A 19,838-nucleotide genomic window follows, 5' to 3' on the forward strand; every position below is an offset into this window, starting at 1 on the left:
TGGTTGTCTGGATCTTAGGAGCAGCTGCTAATCCTGCTTGAGAGATAGTCTCACTGATGTGAATATAAGTTTGTTGCAGCATCCCATGTAGTGAATAATGTATTGCTCTGGGAAAAAGCTTTCTAACTGGTTGTAAAACTTGTCTAACAAAGTAAAGAATTGACACATGGTGGCATTATTGATTATCCCATTTTAATAACCCAGGGGATTTCAGTTTTAATTACAGCTTTAAGTTCCCCTTCATAATCTTGATCAATAACTCCAGTGACAATTTGAATGCCTTGAGTATTTAGATTAGATTTCCCTAGCAAAAGCCCATTTGTTCCTTTTGGCAGAGACCCCTACACTCTGGCTCTAACAACTACTGGGGACGCTCCAGGTATTAACTGCTTCTTGGCTGCTTAGATCTACAGCAAGGAGGACATACACCAATCGGGGCTCTAGCAAGCTGGGCCTTTGCCTGCACCTGACTGTAGGGCTGGGTGATGGGCATTGCTAGCATTCCTTTTGAAAATGTTTTGTCCCACAATTAAAAGGTTCCCCATGGTCTGGTTAAATTGGCCATCACTGTAGCCAAAAGGTCAGCTTTATATGTTTCAGACCAAACTCCCCCGAAAACCTTAATATAGTCGATAAAATTGTGCCCTGATCCCAGTAGGGATGGATTGAAAGCTTATGACTTACCTAGAGCAGAGCATCATTTTTTCCACCCCCACAGAGAAAACTGATCCTGAGACCACCTGGTGGAAGAACGACAGCAGCGCTTGGGAACCGGTTTGCTAACTGCCCAGGGTCTGGGCTATGCTTGTCTTTCCACAGATGATGGAGAACACATGTGGAACCCGCTTCGAAGAGTGCGACTCTGTGTGGAAAGTGATGGAAAAGGAGGAGGAAAAGAAGAAACCACCTGGTTCTTTTGACCCTGATACCATCCCCGCCATGGAAATGGCAGCTGTATCCATTAGAAACAGCCCCCGCAAAGAGGAAAGAAATGCCCGACGTTCATCAGCTACCCTCCCTACTTGGGGACAGGTGAAACTGATGAGCACGTGGGCCGAAATTGCGTTAACAAACACTGACAAGCCAATAACCCCAGAAAATTTATTTCTGACCATGATTACTGTTATTCCTGCAGCTCCTGGGGTAGGTGCCAACCACACATACTGGGCTTACATTCCCCATTCACCCCTGTTAGAAATGGTAGAGTTTGACCCAAACCAGCCCTCTCATATTTGCAAATGGTTCCGTATGGACCCTTGGTCTTTGGGGGAAATGCTTTAGCTAGGCACCCACAGGAAGGAGTGTGAATTTCATTCTTGGTTTTGTGTATTGCCATTATTCATGGGCGCATAACTACTAAATTCCAGGTTTGGAATAATTGGCTGAAGCTCAACACCGACTTCAGATATTATATAATAGTAGGAGAAACATTTGTGGAATAAGAAAATTCCATCACCAAAGAGGCCAGGAGGGTAGAAGAAAACCTGTGCAGTTATGAGTTACCGACATGAATTGAAGCTACTAGGCTTAAGTGGCTTAAATGTCAGGGTCTGCACAAGAAGGTGTTAAGAAACACTAACATTGACTGGAACCCCATGAAAAAATTTTTAACCAATTGTTTTGAAAAATTAAAGTTTTTCACATGCAACTATGGTGTTAATACCACCTGGCCATAGCTGATGGCGGGGCATGAGAGCCTCCTTATGCTGCCTTGTCACTGGTTATTAAAACCTAGAATAGGACCTGAACAATGGGATTTATAGAAAATACCTCCAGCCAGGACATATAGGGAATATTACAGGTCTGATTCCACCTCTTATTCTAGAATTGAGACACGGTATATAATTTATTGTGTGAAATTGCCATGTGTATTTTCTGTTGGAAACAAATGAAACTGCATTTACTGTCACATGTTTAGATTGTAGATTGTGTACATGTTTTAACCATTCTTTGCGTGTAAACTTTTCTAAAGACAGCAGCCTCTTATTGAAAAGTCGACTGGGGGTATGGGTTCCCGTGCAAAATGGAATGTAGGTGGGAAGATAGTCCAAGTCCAGAAACCGCTCTCCTATTGCATATAGTTCCAGAAATGTTTTAAAAGACCTCGCCAGTTTGTAGGGATCGTAATTGCTCCCCTCCTGGGACTTAAGCTATTGCTACCATCACTGTTATTCCTGGAGGGGCAGTACATGAGTTCATCAAAATTGAATAATTTGTGCAGTCGTGGCAAGCCGACTCCCATCAACTCTGGAACACTTAGGCAAAGGTGGATGACAAATTGGAAGGGAAAGTGGCTTGAACTACAGCAAACTGTTCAGCGGTTGGGAGATCAAATAGTGGACTTACCACACCAATTAATGCTGAAATGTGACAAACATTCCAGATTTTTGTCACCCCTAATCAGTATAAAGCTTACATGGTTAATCCTTAATTAGACACCAGCAACAGGGATTTAAAGGGAGCATCTCATAGATATTAAACAGTTAAAGAGAGATTTTCAAGGCATTTAGGGATAGATTAAAAACATCTGGCACTGACAGGATAAAACAGTTGGTGGATGGGCTCGGGGGGCTTTTACCCAGGGCCTGAGTACAGAGTCGTAATGCCTGGCTAGTGAGCCCTGGTTTGGCTGTATTGCTTATTGTCGTTGGTTTTATCTTTGCAGTCCTCTGGTGTTTTTACAGAAGGCTCCAGTGGATAGTGAGTAGTCATGTTATATTTTTAGCCCTTTTGAAGTTAAAACAAAAGGGGGAAATGGGTGAAACTGAGGACCTGGAAAAAAGTGTATGCAGCCTTCTCCCAGGACTCGGGACCACAGGGCTTGGCACTGGCAAGCCAGCCCTAGTGAGAGGCATGCCTCCACAGTCCGAGATATGGGAAGTGCCCAAATGCACATATTCCAGGAAGGTGGTTTTCTCCACAAGCACATGGGCGCTCCCATTAATATGCTATTGTGAAGCTGTCTCCTACAGGCGCCAGGCTTCTCACATACACAGTTAAAGGATGCTTATCTCTTAAGCATCAGCTCCTTTTGTCCCTTACTCTTTTCTGTTTGTTTGCTTTTCACTTAGAGCCACCCTATCAGACAGATTAGAATGCCTCACAGGTTTTTTTTTTTATTAATTGGGGTTTAATACATCATTCCATAGTTCAGTCACTGTCCCTTATTCTTAAGGAGTGATTTATAACTCTTGTCTCTGCATACCCAGTACTCTTTGAGGTATTCCCCTTGAGGGCTTGGGATATTCAAGATTAGCACATTGCTCATTTGTTTAATATGTATGTATTACAGGCTTGCAGACGTCAAGTACTATAAAACCCTATTGTTGAATAAACTGTGAATTCTTCTTCTGCTTCCTTCTCCCGAGAATGGAGATCAGTCCTCTTTGCTCCGCCGCTGTCTTCTTTTTCATCTTTTGTGCATGGTTCTCCGCCGAACCCTTTCATTGTGGGGCTGGACTCCACAGGGCATGCAGTTTATGTATGTTATGTACTTGGGAAACTGAGCTGAAAAGTAGACTTAGTGCTTCCAAGAAGTGGTTGTATCACAAGGCAGCAGTACTGATACGGTTTCATGCTCCTAAGGGCTGCTTATTTCTAATGGATTCTTTTCTCCATTTTCTCTTTCCTATATTTGAATAAATGTCGTATGTGTATGTTCCTAACCTTTCTTGATACAGTTTTGGAACATGTTTTACAGAGAGGATGATGGCAGGAGGCTCACTTGGGGAGATATAAAAAGTAGATATTAGAAATAACTGTATTGATAAAAATTCCTGACTTATGTATATGTGCCCCGGAAGTGAGTACTAAAATTCCTGACTTAAGTAGTGCTCAAAATTGGTTTTTACAGCCCTACTGCCTATTTTTTAACTAAATCGTTGTTCAAACATAGCCTTGACTCAACGTTTTTGAGTATTGTCTGTAAATGCTTTAGGAGTACAATGGCTCAATTGAGCATCTGGCTCTCAAAGCCTAAAATATTTACTACTAGCCCTTTACAAGAAAAAAAAATTTATGAGCCCTGCTCTAAATTCTCATTTGGTTATGTATTGAGGAGGAAACATCCATGTTTTTTGAGACTAGAGTTTTACTCATTTACAATGCTGCGTTTACTCATTTACAATATGTATAATTCACTTCTTAGGATCCAAATTTAATTAACATGGACAATTTTGAAGATTGCAGTTTGTGTCCTTCTGAACATGGATTTGGTAGACAACCGTCTAAGTCAAACACTGTTGAAGAGCCTGAAATACATTGGAAACTGATTCCTATTACAGGTAAGAACAAGTACACTGAGATTCAAGTTTGCTTCCTTTTATTAGTGATCCGTTTCCTGAAGGGTTTATTTTTTCTAGAGTCCCTTCTGTGCAACCAGGTCTACATCTTATGTGGCTTTGAAATCTTCAGTGTCTTTATTTTGCACAGTATAATAATGTTGATCACTGAGTATTGCTATTCTAAGTCAGCATCAGCAAATGTCTGCAAAAGAGCTCTTTGAAAACGAGGATTTTAAGACATACTCTCCCCATGTAGCTTAGCATGCAAGCTTCCAAATGAAAATGGTTGGTAGAAACTGAGTTCCTAAGAAGGTGAGGTGGCTACATAGTTGAAATGATGGTCTTTGGGCAGCCAATTAAGCGATCTCTTTTCAACTCAGAGTAAACAATATAACAAAGATAGCAAGTAGTAAGTAGTTAAGTTTCATCTGTTTGGAAAAAATTTTCTTTCTTAATACTGGATTATTCAGAATAACTGCATCGTCTTAGAGAATAGTCTGAAATGTTCAAATAAATTATCTTAAGAAAGCTTACCTGAAGCATGGGGGAAGAATAATTTAGCAAATGTTGAAGAATCTGCAAACACTCTTAATATACTTACTCTTAATAGTCTACATTCTTACTCATTCTTGTTGACTTAAGCATTTTTTGAAATCTCTCCAGGGCACATCTTTTCTATTTCTAGACTTTTTATTTAACCTTGTAAAAGAAGAAACTATTAATGCCAAAAAGACTGGTATAAACTAGAATGTGCTAAGACCCAAGGACTCTGAAAAATTTCTACAACTTTATTTTTAGTATCTTAACCAGAGAGGGCAGGACAATAAATGGTGGAAGAGGAAACGAGTGCTTTTATGATACCGATTGCCTCTTGGATGGTAGAACAGGGAAGTAGTTGATATGGAGCTTATCCTAAGTATCCCTCATTTAGACATCATCTTGTCCTGGAGACCCATTTGAAGTCTCATCATGTAGGTGTTGATGACTTTATCATTACTTTTATGGAAAGAACACTTTTCTATTTTTGAAGGACCCTTTAAATTATTTTAGTCCAAAGAGGGAAAACTTCCATTGATTAGCATTTAGTGTTAACTAAAGAGAGCCTACAAATGCCTAATGGATGCTTTCCCTCAGGAGGGAATGCAAGAAGTCCAGAAGACCAGCTGGGGAAACAAGGTGAGAAACAAACACCAGGTGAGAAGGCTCGCTTTGCTTTTCCTCCCAGTGTGCCCTTCTTCAGATTTTGCTGTTTACATTTCCGGTTCTCCATTAATAGAGCATTGATAGAGATTTCAATAATTATAGAAAGTTTAGATGATCCTTAAAAAATTTTTGTTATTCTTTGTAAAGGGTGTGCTGTTAGCGACTGTTTTCTTCCACTAAAACAAGTTCTGTTTGATATGAATGACTTGCAAAGACCAGTATATTTTCTTATTTCATTTTTGCAGTATATCTATGAAAATCTTTAAGTTTCTTTTAAACATAAAATGAAAGGCTATCAATCTTTTAGGTACGTTACGTTATTCCTTATCTTGAATTTTTTTAACCCAGTTCTTCTCATTGTGAAACTGATTTCCAAAGATAGTTAAAATAAGAGACATGAGACACCTTTTGGGTCCAGAAGCCTATACGAATATTCCTGATTAACTAGTCGCACTAAGTGCCTAGGATTCTTCTTTGGAGTCCATTTGGACTTCCTTCGGGTGCTCATAGATTCTGTTCTCTTGCTTAGAGTTTGTGGTGTGTCTTTTATATTTGTTTTGTTTTGATGTTTCCTAGTCTTGAAATCTGTTTAGTTTTGCCATTAGTAGATCACTACATTGACTCCTTCTCTTGGAAATGTAGAAACAAATATTGTTTGTTTTCTTCAAGAAAATCTTTTGTCTTCTAAAAGGCAGATAATAGAATCAAGAATAGCAAGTATGGAACACAGAGGAAAATGCACAAATCTTTAGTGTATGACTTGAATATTTAAACAGGTATACATTTAGGGGACCACCACACAGATCAAGCTGTAGATCATTTCCCACACTCCTGAGACTTCTCTTCTGTCTCCGTACATTCAGTATCTTCAATCACTATGCCAGCTTCTTTTACTAGATTAGATTTGCCAGGTCTTGAGTTTCAGATAAATAGAACCTAAATATGTCCCCTTTTGTTTGACTCTCTTACTCAGTCTGTCTGAGTTTTATGCATGTTGTTTGTCTGTCAGGACTTCTTTCTCATTGGAAACAGCAGTTATCGTTTCATAATGACTCATCAGTATTTACATTTCCTTTATTAGTGGTAACATCTTATATTTTATGACTGAAAGTGTAGGTTCCTGAATGATGCTGCCTTTTAGAGAACTCACTACTCCTCTTTCACTTAAAAGTCAAAGTACTGCAATGCTGGGATGTCAGTCTGTAAAGTGTGGGTTGACATGTATCAGTCTTTGAAAATTGTTGATGAAGTTTTTAAAAAATGAAATTGTCAATCAAAATATAGGGGAAATTTGTATAAAGCAAATTAGGTTACCTGCAGTTTTAAAGGGGATTTAGTACAGAGTTTGCTTTTTAATCAGAAAATTCATTCCCATATGTGGATTAAAGCTATATTTCTGTTTATAAAAATTCCATTTACTAACAGCCCTTCAGGAACAAGCTTGTTGGTAATGCAAAGTATAGCTGTGTTTTTTTTAATGAGAAGTTTTAAAATTACTTGTGGTATTCCCCAACTCCTTTGTTTTACAAGGTCCAATTCTATTGGGCTTTATTTGAAAAAATCAAGACGTTTGAGCCTGGTAAACAATTTAAGAAATTAGAAAACACTTCTACCCCTGCCCCATTTCCTTTCCAGGATCAGCCACTGTTAGCAATTTCATTATGTGTCTGTTCAAGCCTTTCTGTTTTTGCATACTAAACTGTAAAATTAAGATCTTGAATTAAATTATAGAATTTGAATTTATTAGTTCCACACAGTTATAATTTTTGCCTTGCTATTTCACATATTTTACTCCCCCTTTCCCTCTCCACAGATCTACTGTGATCTTACTCGTCAGATGTGATTTTGTAGTAAATGAGTGCAGTGGTTCATGAGAATCACTGAATTGGCAGAAAGTGACATAAGATGACTGCTGTTGAGGCTCTTTTAAAATTTTAGTAAAGTGTGAGTGTGGGGAAAATCAAAACCGAATTTTGCATGGGTGCAACTTGAATAAACAACTAACCCTGTCCTGCTCACTGCAAGGCCAGCAGTTTGAAACCACTAGCCACTCCTCCAGAGAAAGATAAGGCTTTGTGCTCCTGTAAAGCTTACAGTCTTGGAAACTCAGGCAGTTCTACCCTGTCCTATAAATTTGCTATGAGACAGCATTGATTCAATGGCATTGCGTTTGGTTTCTTCTTTTGTTTATTCATATGCCCAAGAAGTATAATTTTTTAGGGATTGTTAGCTGAGATTTAAGAAAGTTAGTAATTTTTAAAATGTAGAATTTTGTAATAAAACTGTGCAAAGATTATGGATTTCTCCCTAAAATACAGTATATTATAAATTGCTATTGAATCTATTTTCCCATTGTTTCCTAAGGAGTTAAGGCCCTTAAGTAGTTTCAAGAATGCATTGTGCTTGAACGTAGGGCTTTTTTTACTTTGAAAAGTCATATTGTGGTCCCATTAGTAGCAGCTAACTGAATGGCCTCTCTATCTCAAATGGTGATAGCTACCCTGATCTTTCTTGGAGTTATTTCTATGATAAAATGAAAGTATTTAGGAAAAACCTATCAAAGTGCCCCGCCCCCGCCCGCCCCCCCCCCAAAAAAAAAAAAAAAAAGAATTATCCTGCATCCTGAACACAATTCTTAATTGGCACCGTTCCCACAGCATTTCTATTTGGTATGTTTTTCTAATGCTTAGCACTGAGAATTCTCATCTTTGGGGAGGGAGGGTATATTACTCTACATAGCAGTGAATATGGGGCTGGAACAAGCTATTATGAATCACTTCTGTTGAAAACATGTCCACTAAAATCACATCTACAAAATGGTAAGTAAGCAGAAACAAAGGACTTCATTTGTCTTCATTACAAATTGCTGCTTTTTTTCGAACACTTCAGAAGACAGCAAAGAAAATAACATTTAGAATTGTTCTTATAGCTACTGGATTCCAATGACCAATCCCAAGTAGGGCATATTTAGAACCAGGATTTGTTTTTATTGTAATTTTTAATAAAATTTTAGTAAAGCAGTCAGTGAAACCCTGAATGCTTGATTAGTTCTAAATATATACTTGTGCTTGTTTTGTTTTTTAATTTGAGTGTGTGTTTTTGGATGTTACCTTTTTTGATAGCTTTTACAATAATGAACTCTTCCTGTGTAGGTATGAAATCACCAGAAGACCAACTGGTGTGTCTGCCACCGCAGGAGGCCTTCCCTAACGACCCCCGGGTAATAAGTAGACAGAGAAGTTCTGATTACCAGTTTCCATCCTCTCCATTTACAGACACACTAAAGGGCACCACTGAGGAGGACGTGTTGACAGGTCAGGTGGTGACGGTGGAGGAACAGTGTGATCCAGCACCAGAACCACCCACACTGAGTGAAACCATAGAGAGGACAGTGTTAGGAGAATACAATCTCTTTTCTAGGAAGATAGAAGAGATCCTAAAGGAAAAGAACGTTCCTTATGTCAGTAAAGCGTCCACACCTATCTTTTCAACCCAAGAGAAGATTAAACGGCTTTCTGAATTCATATATTCTAAGACTTCCAGAGCTGGCGTGCAGGAGTTTGTTGATGGCTTGCATGAGAAACTAAATAGTATTATTATCAAAGCATCAGCCAACGTTGAGAATCTGCCACCTGCCAGTCCTAATGATTCTGGTACCAAGAAAGCATTGAGTACTGTGGGAAGGCACTGCATGCCAGTTTCCTCAAGTTATTACAACAACAAATGCCTCCCTGCATCACTTTGTAGTGATGCTTTGAAAGACACCAGCTCTCATGAGCAGCCTTCCTCTTCAGCCTTGCATGTAACTGCAGAAGAGATGAACCAACCATACCATGCCACAGAACCAATGGTGATGTCTGATCATACCGTGCCTGGCAATACTGCTCGGGATCCCGTAGAAAAAGACACGACAAAATCGCCTAGTGATGTAAACATTAATGCTCCGCCAGCTCTTTCAAATTTTATAAGCCAGTTAGAACCTGAAGTGTTTAACAGTTTGGTTAAGATAATGAAAGATGTCCAGAAAAACACTGTGAAATTTTATATTCATGAAGATGAAGAAAGTGTGCTCTGTAAAGAAATAAAGGTAACTACATAAGAGGGCAGTAGTAATGCTGCATACGCTTGTCTTTAAATGTTGATGATCGTACATTTTCACAATTTAATAATGCACAGGGGAATAAACGACTGTTAGGTTCAACTGAGCTCACAACCTGCTACCTAATTATTTTGGAATTTAGATTGTAGTGTCATTTGGAAGATGATTTGTGTATACACACATCATCTATACCTGTAAAACGGTTCATAATTTTTTACTATTGTTCTTTTTTTTTTTTAATTGTGGGGATTCGGTACATGGGGCTTTGTCAGTCAAATAGAAAACGAAACCTGTCCAGGCAACAGCCAACCTTGATGGTCCTGAAAAACTGTTCAATCATGAACAATTCCTTGCTGTTAGGTATTTTCTTTCTGTTGAAGCTGTTGCATAGATTAGTATATTGGTATTGAGCTTAAAAAACATGCACCTCTGTGTGTGTGCACATGCTTGCACAATTGTATACATGTTAATTGCTGTCAAGCTAATTTGAGCCAGTAACCATATGTGTACAATAGAAATGCACTCTATACGGTTTTCAAGGTTCTCAGAACACCAAGCTTGAGTGGAATCTTTGGCTTGGTTTGAACTGTCAACCTATTGGTTAGTATTCCAGTACTTAAATCTTTTGCACTACCATGAGACTCCCAGTAAAGGTATATACATAAGTAAAATGTGTAAGAGTAGATATGTAACTTGTAACAATTATATAACTGGTTTAATTGTATCAAATAGTATAAACTATATAGGATTTGTTTAAGGAAATGCCTAAGGTTTTAAAATAAATGCCTGCTCCCATTTATGGCATTTTGGCATGGTTTCAGCTTGTTCAGCTTTAGGAAGTAGGAGGACTAATTTAAACAGACGGCTTCTTACGCCCTGCTGGCATGTCTGTTGGAAGCTGAGGCCGTGTCTTCATTGTGCTTCAGGTGGTACCTACTAGCGAGGATCTGAAGAGTCTAGGGAGTGCAAGAGGAGACAGGGTTCTAGGTTCCTTCCTTACTGATGCCTTATGTTTTCTTCTCCATTCCACTCCTCCCAACTTGGCCCCTGACCCCCACAGTGTTCCTAAGCACAGTTCTCTTTAGAGTACTGTCATGTAGCATGCTGATAGAGAATAGGTTGGGCACAATCCTCTTGGTGCTTGGTATAACTCCACTCCCCTTAACAGTGGCAATAAAGTTATATAATCAGATCTGAGGGGATGGGAAACACATTTTCCTGTGACAATTCATGTTGGCGGAAGAAACTGTTAATTTATATAGAAGACTGATGTTTTTCAAACTGATGGTAAATCACAGATGGGAACTCTAATTCTTCCAGTTACTATCCAGTGAGAAATTCCAGCAAAAATGTTACAGTGGAGTAAAAGTTCTTGTGACTCAGACTTGAACTTCTTAAATATTTCTGGAGTCAAACTAATATGCTACTGTAGTAGTTAAACTATCTTATCTAGAATGACTTCACATTTCAAGCTGTTTAAACATCAGAGCAGCCCTGGCCAACAGTAATTTGCCTCCTCTGCGCTAGTCTAAGATCTGCCCAGAAACGTAAGAGTTTAAAGTTGTGTAACATGCCCCCTTTAGTTGAGGGCTCCATAAAAATATACTCATTGGATGTGAAGCTTATAGACAACTCTTGGGTAGAACAGTAGACTGATCACAAGGTGAGGTTGATTTGGGTTGTGGCTGTCGGAGTAGCTGCGACAAGCTTGGGAAAGTTGATCTGCTCCTGGGTTTGGGGAGTGAGGAATGTGCCTACTAGGACCCAGCTGGTGGTTGTGAGGTTCAGGATTCTAACTGCACAGACTCCGGTCTTGTGTCCTTTGACAGGTAGCACTATGCTCCCAGAATGGAGGGAGGTTTTGGATAAGAGAATCTGTCTATATTATTTGCTTGAAGATGTTAACTTGACAGGCATGGCTGATTTTATGTGTGACTGTCATTCGTACTTACTGAAGCTCTATGAATACTCTTTTGAATTACATGAGCTAGAGTGATTGTAAAAACGCTGTGTAACTGGGAAGGGGACTGCACCAGTGATGGCAAATAACCAAAGGCTGGCTTAGAAAGGAACCGTAGGGGTGAGGGAGTGGTTGGTGTGTGGGCTCTTGAGTTTAATGGAGGTGGGTTAAGAACTAGGGCTAATCCCCTGTCCTGTTAGTCCGCACCAGCATTTACTTGGCTATGTTGCTTAACTTTGTAATATATAGTACAAAGAGCCGCTCCTAATGACTGGTGTTGTCCAATTTAGGGAGTGCCTCTGATGGTCTCTGCAGTCTCCTAGAGGATACACAAGCGCCTGGGTTTACTAGCGCTCAAATACTAGCTAAGCTTATCACTTCGTCTCATTTCTGGGGTTAAATGGATGTTTGCAAAAAAAGCTTTTTAATGTTGATTTAGTTGTTTTTCTTTAACAGGAATATCTTATCAAATTAGGCAATACAGAATGTCATCCAGAACAGTTTTTGGAAAGAAGATCAGAATTAGATAAACTATTGATTATTATTCAAAATGAAGACATTGCAGGTTTCATTCACAAGGTAGACTATTAAGTCAAATTCACTTCTTACTTTGGTTATAAGAACTTCCTTATTTTAAAATCTTACTGTCTTTGAGACTAAAGCCGTTTTAAAAATATTATCGTAGCTTTAAAGGAAGTAGAACTTTGAGGTTGGGGAGCTTAGGGCTGGAGAGCTAATCAACTTGTTTCATGTTTGTACCTCTGCAAATTTAAATTGCTGTGCATCACAAATCATCTTCCCTATCCTTCAAATAGTCAGTATTGAGAGTATTAAATCCTTGAGTGTCAAGGGTCTGCTGATTATCCTTACACTGCCTTCATCTCCATTGGTAAACCCAAGGCTAAGGCTATTTGTGCCCCTTCTTCTTTTGACAGCCCATTTCCCTTTTGTCTTGGATTTGGAGAAGCCCCATCCAGTCTTTATGAACCTTGCTCAGATCCCTACTGCTCTCTTTGGGGGCCTTTCCTGTTAGTACACATAGGCTCTTGCCCTCATCTGAATTCTGACTACTCAGTCAGGCATTTTGTTGATTCTGTTTCCAGGACTATTGTAAGCTGCTTGTCCTTCATGGCAGGTACTGGGAAATAATATTTTTATACTTTGCTTTCCATAGGCAACTCACTAACATGTGTAAGCCTTAGTTTGTTAGACATTTCTAGTAGGTTACTGTACTCTTGAGTCTGTAAGTTCATTTCCTTATCCATCTTTCTCTCTGCTTTCATTTTGGCATTGTTTTTATATAGGTACCTGGTTTGGTGATGCTCAAGAAGCTCCCGTGTGTTAGTTTTGCTGGTGTGGACAGCCTGGATGATGTAAAAAACCATACGTACAACGAGTTATTTGTGTCTGGAGGCTTTATTGTATCTGATGAATCCGTTCTAAATCCAGACGTCATCACAATCGGTAAGATGTACTGATTTCTTCTGAGCATATAATGTCTCCTTTTCTCATTCATGGTATCACTCATACTTTTAATTTAGTGGCCATTTGTTTTGCTATTCGTGGATAAATAGTATATTCTCACCATTTTCTAGAAGTTTTATTACTTAAACTTCCTTCCCTGTTTAGTCTTTTCAAGTCATTGTCTCTAAATCGGTTATAGAACAAGACTCTATCCCTGCCGCACTTGGAACACTCTGGTCACTGGCATGTTCCTTCGTGCAGGGCTGCTGCTTTGGGGATATGTAGGTCTGTCTTCCTTAGAGGGAGAGAGGAGATGGAAGGTTGATCTTTGTATGTAATATGTACAAGCATTTCTGTTATTCAGTACTGGAGTGACATGTATTAAATTACAAATGAATTTCTTTATCTCTAACAGAGAACCTTAAAATTTTTCTGACATTCCTTGAAGAACTTAGTACTCCAGAAGGCAAATGGCAATGGAAAGTCCACTGTAAATTTCAAAAAAAGTTAAAGGAATTGGGAAGGTAAGAGTTTGGGAAATAAGTAATTGTTGATGTTAACATGTGTTCACAAATTGTCAATTTTTCCATGGTTGTGGATCATGGGTGCTGCTCAATTTTCACAGATGTCTTTCAGACATCCCTGGAAATGGTAACAATTATTGTGGCCATCATACAGGAAGTAGTATTCTTGTTTAGATATAAATTTGGGGATGCTCTAGTTCAATGTATAGGTAATACTGGTTTAATCTTTGTCACTTGGGAGTTTGGAGTAATAATCAAAATGGAACAACTTCCCTAGCAGTTTATCCTATTCTTCACTTTATTGCTACCTTATATTCCTCTTATGGCCATAGTAAAATCAAAGGCCATTTTGCACATTAACAATGTATGCCGAGCAGTAACAGAGGCTGAGGCATATGGGGTGAGGGTAAAAGTGATTGATGGTTAAGGTTATATGTCAAATTGAAAGGCTAAGACGCTCAGTAGTTTGGCAATTATATAACAATAGGACTGTACCAGTTATGTAATGATGGGGTCATCCTCCATTTTTGCATAAGACCAATTTTCACACAACAAACCACTCATGATAAGTGAGAATATTTGGATAAGGATTAACCCCCACCCAATAAAGGGATTTGTGATAGATAGAACATTATTCATCTTCAAGTCATGTGAAGTAGTTCCAAAGATGTACCTTGTTCAGTTACATAGTACTCAACATCTTCCAGAAAATCGCCCATGGCTTCGACAACCTGATGCTATGTTTCTTAAAACATACAAGTAGCTTTCTGGTCTCATGTCCTTCATTATAAACTCTAACAAAGCTAAAGCTAATTATTATTTAGTAAATACAAATGATATGTGGAGATTTTAGCCTAAACCGAGTTAACTGGCCATCAGCACCAGAGAGTCCCTGGACACACATGTGGACAGTAGAACCCTGCACCAGGCAGTGAACTGCCAAGTACAGTGGCCACTAGTTACCTAAGTTTAGAAATTAGGGGTTTAGCAAAAACATCTATACTATATTTTAGACATGCAGATCCAGACACCAAACTGCTTGATTTCACAGATTGAATACTAAGGCTCTAAGTTTGTTGACGCTTCTGAATGTCTACCAGAAGAAACATCTGGTTGAAATTTTATCGTACCACATATGTGACTCACAAACTCGAAATGCTCCAGAACTGGATTGCCTTATTAGACTTCAGGCTCAGAACATACAGCAACGGCACATAGTCTTTTTAACAGGTAAAGAAAGCACTCTTGACCTACCTTTCTCCTATTGGTCTAGGAATGTGGAGGAAAGGATTTTGTGGGGCTGTGGTGGGTGTTGGTCATTGAAGCTATGATACTGAAAATGTGGAAAAAAGGATTTTGTGAAGACTGGGCACAGGCACTTTTGGTCCTTGCGTATTTTTAAATATTTCATACTTGGAAACTCTTCCTTCCCCCACCCCCCGGTTTAGAGAAGAACATCAAGATGTTTTCCAGTTATGCAGATAACGGAATAGTGGTGGCAACTACGGAAGACTTTATGCAAAACTTTAAAAGTCTTGTGGGCTACCACAACACCAACACAGAAGAAAACCATCCGATACTTGCTGCTACTGAGAATCATGAATCACAGTCAGGTAACTTTTCATTTTCTTTAAGGCAGACAGAAAAAGAGAATCGTTCATGCTGAAAATAAGTATAAAATGGATCTGCAAATAAGTAAAGTGCTGGGTGGGGTGGGGTGTGTGGCCCGCAGGGGCATGTCTTAAGTAATGTACTCTGATACTTAAGCATGCACAAATCTTGCTGATCTTATTATACTGTAGTCAGTACAAGTTGATGAGTTACATAGTTTATGAAAGCAAAATCTTTACTGGTTGCTATTGTCAGCAAAGGGATTGTTGTAGTAAGAAAAAAATTAGGAAGCTAGAGAGAAAGCTTTAACATTGTGTAAAGCTTTTATACATTTTATACATTTATCTTACCGATTTCTATAGTTTTAGACTTTTGTGAGATGGCCTCTGCTTTAGGTCCAGGCTTTGTAGAAAATGAAAGATGTACTTACTTTTGTTTTCGATGAAAAGCAGAGATGATCAAACATTTGATAGCCTAACCAGCAAAGTAGTCAGTCCAGTGAAGTTAGATGTCAAAGAATTTTATTTGATATTTGTTTTGTCAAATACTGAATTACCGTATAACTTTAGATGCTGTTTTGACATTAACCTCTTTGGAGCTGGGAGTTGGGATTTCCCAACATTAAACGTGAACACATTTCGCAGAAGCTTTTAGCATCGGAGTATCTGGACATTCACACCTAGTGTGAGTGTTGTGACTAAATGAACTTGTGGCAGAAGACCAAGCTTTAAGTGATTGTGGACTTGCAGACCCTGACGCATTATATTGTGTGAGTAGTGTATAATTTTACAGTTTAAACAAAGTGTGTATTTCAATAGAGGAGGGCTTTTTGTTTTTTAAATGTAGCTCTTTTAGAAAGCGCTGAAAAGGATGAAGAGGATATGTCTCTGGATTCAGGGGATGAAATCTCACAAATAGAAGTATGCAGCAATTTTCATTCAGAAATATTGGCGAAAGAAACCAAAGGATCACGTGGAACAGAGCAAAAAAAGAATGTTCATACTGAGTTGCAGTCATCTCCTGACATGCACAAAAGTTTATTAGAAGATAAGACGTATGAAAATGATTTTGAAGAGCAAGCTTCGGTTGATAGAGTATGCCCAGAATCAGATGAAAACAGCCATTCAGCAGAACAAGACTTACATAGCAACTTTCAATTAAATATGTCCCATCAGTTTAGTCATTTTAATGTTCTTACTCATCAGACCTTTTTGGGGACACCATATGCCTCGAGAAAGTGAAAGTTACTTTTTATCTGCTTATGCTCAAAGCTTGGATAGACAAATCTCCATTTAAGTTGGGAAAAAAAGGATTCTTCAAGTTGTTTTCAAAGGAGAATAGTAACTTAAAATATACATATAGTTGTGAATTAACAATTTATAATTCATAATCTAAACAAAGTTTCTTGTCTTTTGTCAATTTTCCCCCTTATTTAAAATCATGACGACATGTAAGTTGAAGCATCTGAAGATTGAAATAAATATATATATTTTAACATATATTGTTACTTGAATTACATGTTTGACACTTTGAGTTTTATATGTACAACCATGGTCTTTACAGAAAGGGTGGTAAACATCAGTGGCTGTACTTTTGATGTCAGGTGATAAACTACTTTTGCTGAATTATTTATTTTGTCTGATGATTTTGTATAGTTTTTTTTTTTTACAAAGGTGTTAATATTTATAGGATTTATTGACTCAATACCACCTTAGAAGAATATCAAGTTTAGCCATGTAAAATTGTTAAAATTTCAATCTCATGTTTTTAAAAAAAGACTTGTTAGAGATGTTAGACATTAGCTATAGATTTTTAAACTGGTTGTCACAGAAAAATGGAAGTCTATTTTTGATGGGATTTTAATAGTATTCATTACCATTTATTAAGCACATATAGAGTAGATATGTATTCAAACTCACATTTATTGCTAATTGCTTACTCATGCTAAATTGTAAATATGTTTTGAATAGGATTTAGATAAAATTTTCATACATGTCTAAAGGGAATACAGGTTAGAAACCTCAGCCTGTATCACGGTAAGTAGAAAGTTTTTATAAACCTCTAAGGTTGCAAAAAGTTTTCTTAAAAAATTAAAAATACCAAACTTTTACAAAAGTGTCTGCTTTATTAAAAAAGACAGCATATTTACTACATAATGTGCATGTTTTTAAAAAATAAGCAAAGGTTAAAGATTTGGTGTTCTATATTTAAAATGAAGAACCAAAATTATCTTCTTGATTGGCAGCTAAAGGCATGAGATTAGTTTCTAATTCCTTCTGCTTCTGAAGAAGCCCCTGAAATCACAATGTTATGTTTGTTAGTAAAGGGGAGTACAAAAGCAGGCTTGCAAAGTAATTCCTAACTTACATTCCTATCTTGTGAATCTTGGCTGTAGTGTAAAAGCTTTTACTCATTTGTCCTGTTGGGTTTTCAGCAACTCTTGGCACTGTTGTTTTCCCACTTAGCTAGGTAGCTGTTACCAAGTCTCCCTCCCTCTGGAGCGAGATGTCAGTCCATAAAAACAAGTGCTTGACTGCACTCAAACATCAGTGGTTAACACAAGGAAGGTCCTGCTAAAGTAGGCCCTTCCTCACAATTTTATCTCCAGTTAAGCTAGGATGTAGATATACTTTCTCACTTTCAGGAAAGATAATCATGTCACAGTGGTTAAAAATAGCTCTTGGCTGCTAATGGAATTGCTGGAACCTCCACAAGAGGAGAATTGTACTCTGCCCTACACGGTGGCAATGAATCAAGACACTATGGCAGCGAGTTTGGTTATTACTGTGTGAGTTGACATTACTTGAATTATAATTTCAAAAATTTCACTCATTGAGGCAATTCTAATAGCCTATATAGGCTTTCTAGGGCTGTAAATTGAACGGAACAAAATAGTCTGCTGGTGAATTTTAACTGCCACACTTGAAGCTAACAGCTTCAAAAACTTACCAGCACAGCTTTTTTTTAACATTACTATAGACTTAGGGTGGCTTTTTTTCTTTTTCAAAGGGCCTTACTGATAATGTTTTACCATTTAAATGTATGTTTTTTTCATTCAATAAAAATGTCTATTTGAACTGTCTCATGACTTAATACTGTAAAGAGAATTTTAAAGATGCTAATGTGAAAGCTGTAGTCCTATAGCACTTCCAACAGTTAAAGACACAAAACCAGTCTTACACATGGTGGGAAAGCTCATACCTGTCTCAGTTCAGACAGTCCCTTAAGGATTGCTTGCTGTCGATCTCTATTTTTCACCAAATTAGGATTAAGAAGTGGGTCCCTGACATGGTCAGATTCAAGGAGCTGCTGTTGTTCTTGAGCAGAGTCTAAAAGGACAGGTGAAATTAATACAAATCTCATGCATTTCTAATAACATAGCCCTAAATTATTACCTAACATTTTAAGAATTCATTAAATTGGGAGCATGACAAGCAAAATTTTAGAAATAAAGTTTATTTCCCATCTCTAATAGGAGCACACCTTGTAAGACTGGGTACACTTTCTAAAGGCAACTGAAGTTTAGAACTGTGGGCTGGAATAGCAAGTAAGAATACTCGTACTTACCATGCTGGCTTTGGTGTTGAAGGTCCTGGGTCAAAGGCCTAGAGAGCGGTGCATCAGGATCCAGGTAATAGATCTCATTGGATCGGACATAGGGAATGAAATGGGCTCCTTCAGAAATCCCAAATGGTGACTCTGTTTGACTAGCTCCTGCAATCAGAGGCTCGCTTTCATAACAATTTTTAACTGATGTGCATAATGTATTTGACTGAGTTTGTTGGGTTCTGCTTTTCACTCCTGGGATTGGTAGTGATTGAAGCCTATTTAAAAAGGGAGGGGAGCAAAAATAGGGACCAAGAACTTTTAATAAAAAGCTGTGCATTTTAATTGATACATTTAAAAAACAACACACTGCCAGTCCTGGTGGTAGTGTGGTGTATTTGGCTACTAACTGAAAGGCCAGCAGTTTGAAATGACCAGCCAAGGTGGAAAAATTAGCCATTGAAGCCTACAGGGGCAGTTCTACATTGTTCTATGGGGTCAACACTAATTTTTGTAAAGATGCTAGAGTTCTATGATAATCTTTGAATAGAACAAAAACCTTCCGTTTTTACTAGTACTGGCTGTACTTTGTACAGATTCCTTGTAAACGTGAAATCAAAACTCAGCATATGCCTGATGCACATGTCCCCAGCTGAGGTCAAACAAGCTGACATGATCTTGTTTCAACCTAGACTGTCTTGCTTTCTGTTGGCAACTTTGCTGTTTTAAACACGTGCAGCCTTGTGTTCTTATACTTAAAAAGGCTGTGATGTACCTTGGGGAGAAAATGTGAATTAAGTAAGCTTTGTTATGGCATGAATAAACAGTGCTGTTGGGTTGAGTTCAATGATAATGAGTCAAGTATATTAAAGTGTCTTTAAATAAAAACATGTAAAGCAAGTTTATGTACTGACTGGTTGGCAAAAACGGTTATATTTTTCCCCTAGGAAGGAAGGAGCAGTGGTTCCACGGTAGGTTGTAAGCAGACCATGAGAACCCTCTGCGATAGAACCAACCTTTCTCTTGTCCATTGTAAAGAAACTTTATTCAGCCCCATTACAAGACAACACAAAGACATCAGCAGGATGAGGGAGCCGACCCACATGAAATGGCAACTGCATATGCTGGAGATTTTTTTTTCCTTTTTT

The 19,838-nt window shown here is 38.2% G+C and overlaps 2 protein-coding genes across 24 annotated transcripts in view; one reads left to right on the forward strand and one right to left on the reverse strand.

Moving 5' to 3' along the window:
• Nucleotides 1–18,221, forward strand: part of TASOR (transcription activation suppressor) — a 93,670-nt gene extending 75,449 nt beyond the window's left edge. For 2 of the 18 annotated variants that reach the window (XM_045289908.1, XM_045289899.1), the window contains exons 16-25: nucleotides 820–1,143; nucleotides 4,148–4,283; nucleotides 5,418–5,477; nucleotides 8,639–9,573; nucleotides 12,002–12,124; nucleotides 12,850–13,009; nucleotides 13,425–13,533; nucleotides 14,585–14,763; nucleotides 14,982–15,146; nucleotides 15,991–18,221. In XM_045289908.1, coding sequence (XP_045145843.1) covers nucleotides 820–1,143; nucleotides 4,148–4,283; nucleotides 5,418–5,477; nucleotides 8,639–9,573; nucleotides 12,002–12,124; nucleotides 12,850–13,009; nucleotides 13,425–13,533; nucleotides 14,585–14,763; nucleotides 14,982–15,146; nucleotides 15,991–16,385 — 2,586 coding nt within the window. In that variant the 3' untranslated portion in view covers nucleotides 16,386–18,221. Of the gene's footprint in view, nucleotides 1–819; nucleotides 1,144–4,147; nucleotides 4,284–5,417; nucleotides 5,478–8,638; nucleotides 9,574–12,001; nucleotides 12,125–12,849; nucleotides 13,010–13,424; nucleotides 13,534–14,584; nucleotides 14,764–14,981; nucleotides 15,147–15,713 lie in introns of those variants that run through there. The other 16 variants (XM_045289907.1, XM_045289910.1, XM_045289902.1 and 13 more) reach the window with 16 other exon arrangements.
• CCDC66 (coiled-coil domain containing 66) overlaps nucleotides 17,250–19,838 on the reverse strand; it is a 54,710-nt gene continuing 52,121 nt past the window's right edge. For 5 of the 6 annotated variants that reach the window (XM_030885531.2, XM_045289913.1, XM_045289912.1 and 2 more), the window contains 3 exons: nucleotides 18,712–18,968; nucleotides 18,346–18,473; nucleotides 17,250–17,438 (listed from right to left, as the gene is read on the reverse strand). In XM_030885531.2, the coding sequence (XP_030741391.1) occupies nucleotides 17,352–17,438; nucleotides 18,346–18,473; nucleotides 18,712–18,968 (472 nt within the window). In that variant the 3' untranslated portion in view covers nucleotides 17,250–17,351. Of the gene's footprint in view, nucleotides 17,439–18,345; nucleotides 18,474–18,711; nucleotides 18,969–19,838 lie in introns of those variants that run through there. The other variant, XM_045289915.1, reaches the window with a different exon arrangement.

The sequence above is a fragment of the Echinops telfairi genome, unplaced genomic scaffold, assembly GCF_000313985.2.
Source record: "Echinops telfairi isolate 266 unplaced genomic scaffold, ASM31398v2 ScPeMD7_31;HRSCAF=116, whole genome shotgun sequence".
In the NCBI taxonomy this organism is placed as follows: domain Eukaryota; kingdom Metazoa; phylum Chordata; class Mammalia; order Afrosoricida; family Tenrecidae; genus Echinops; species Echinops telfairi.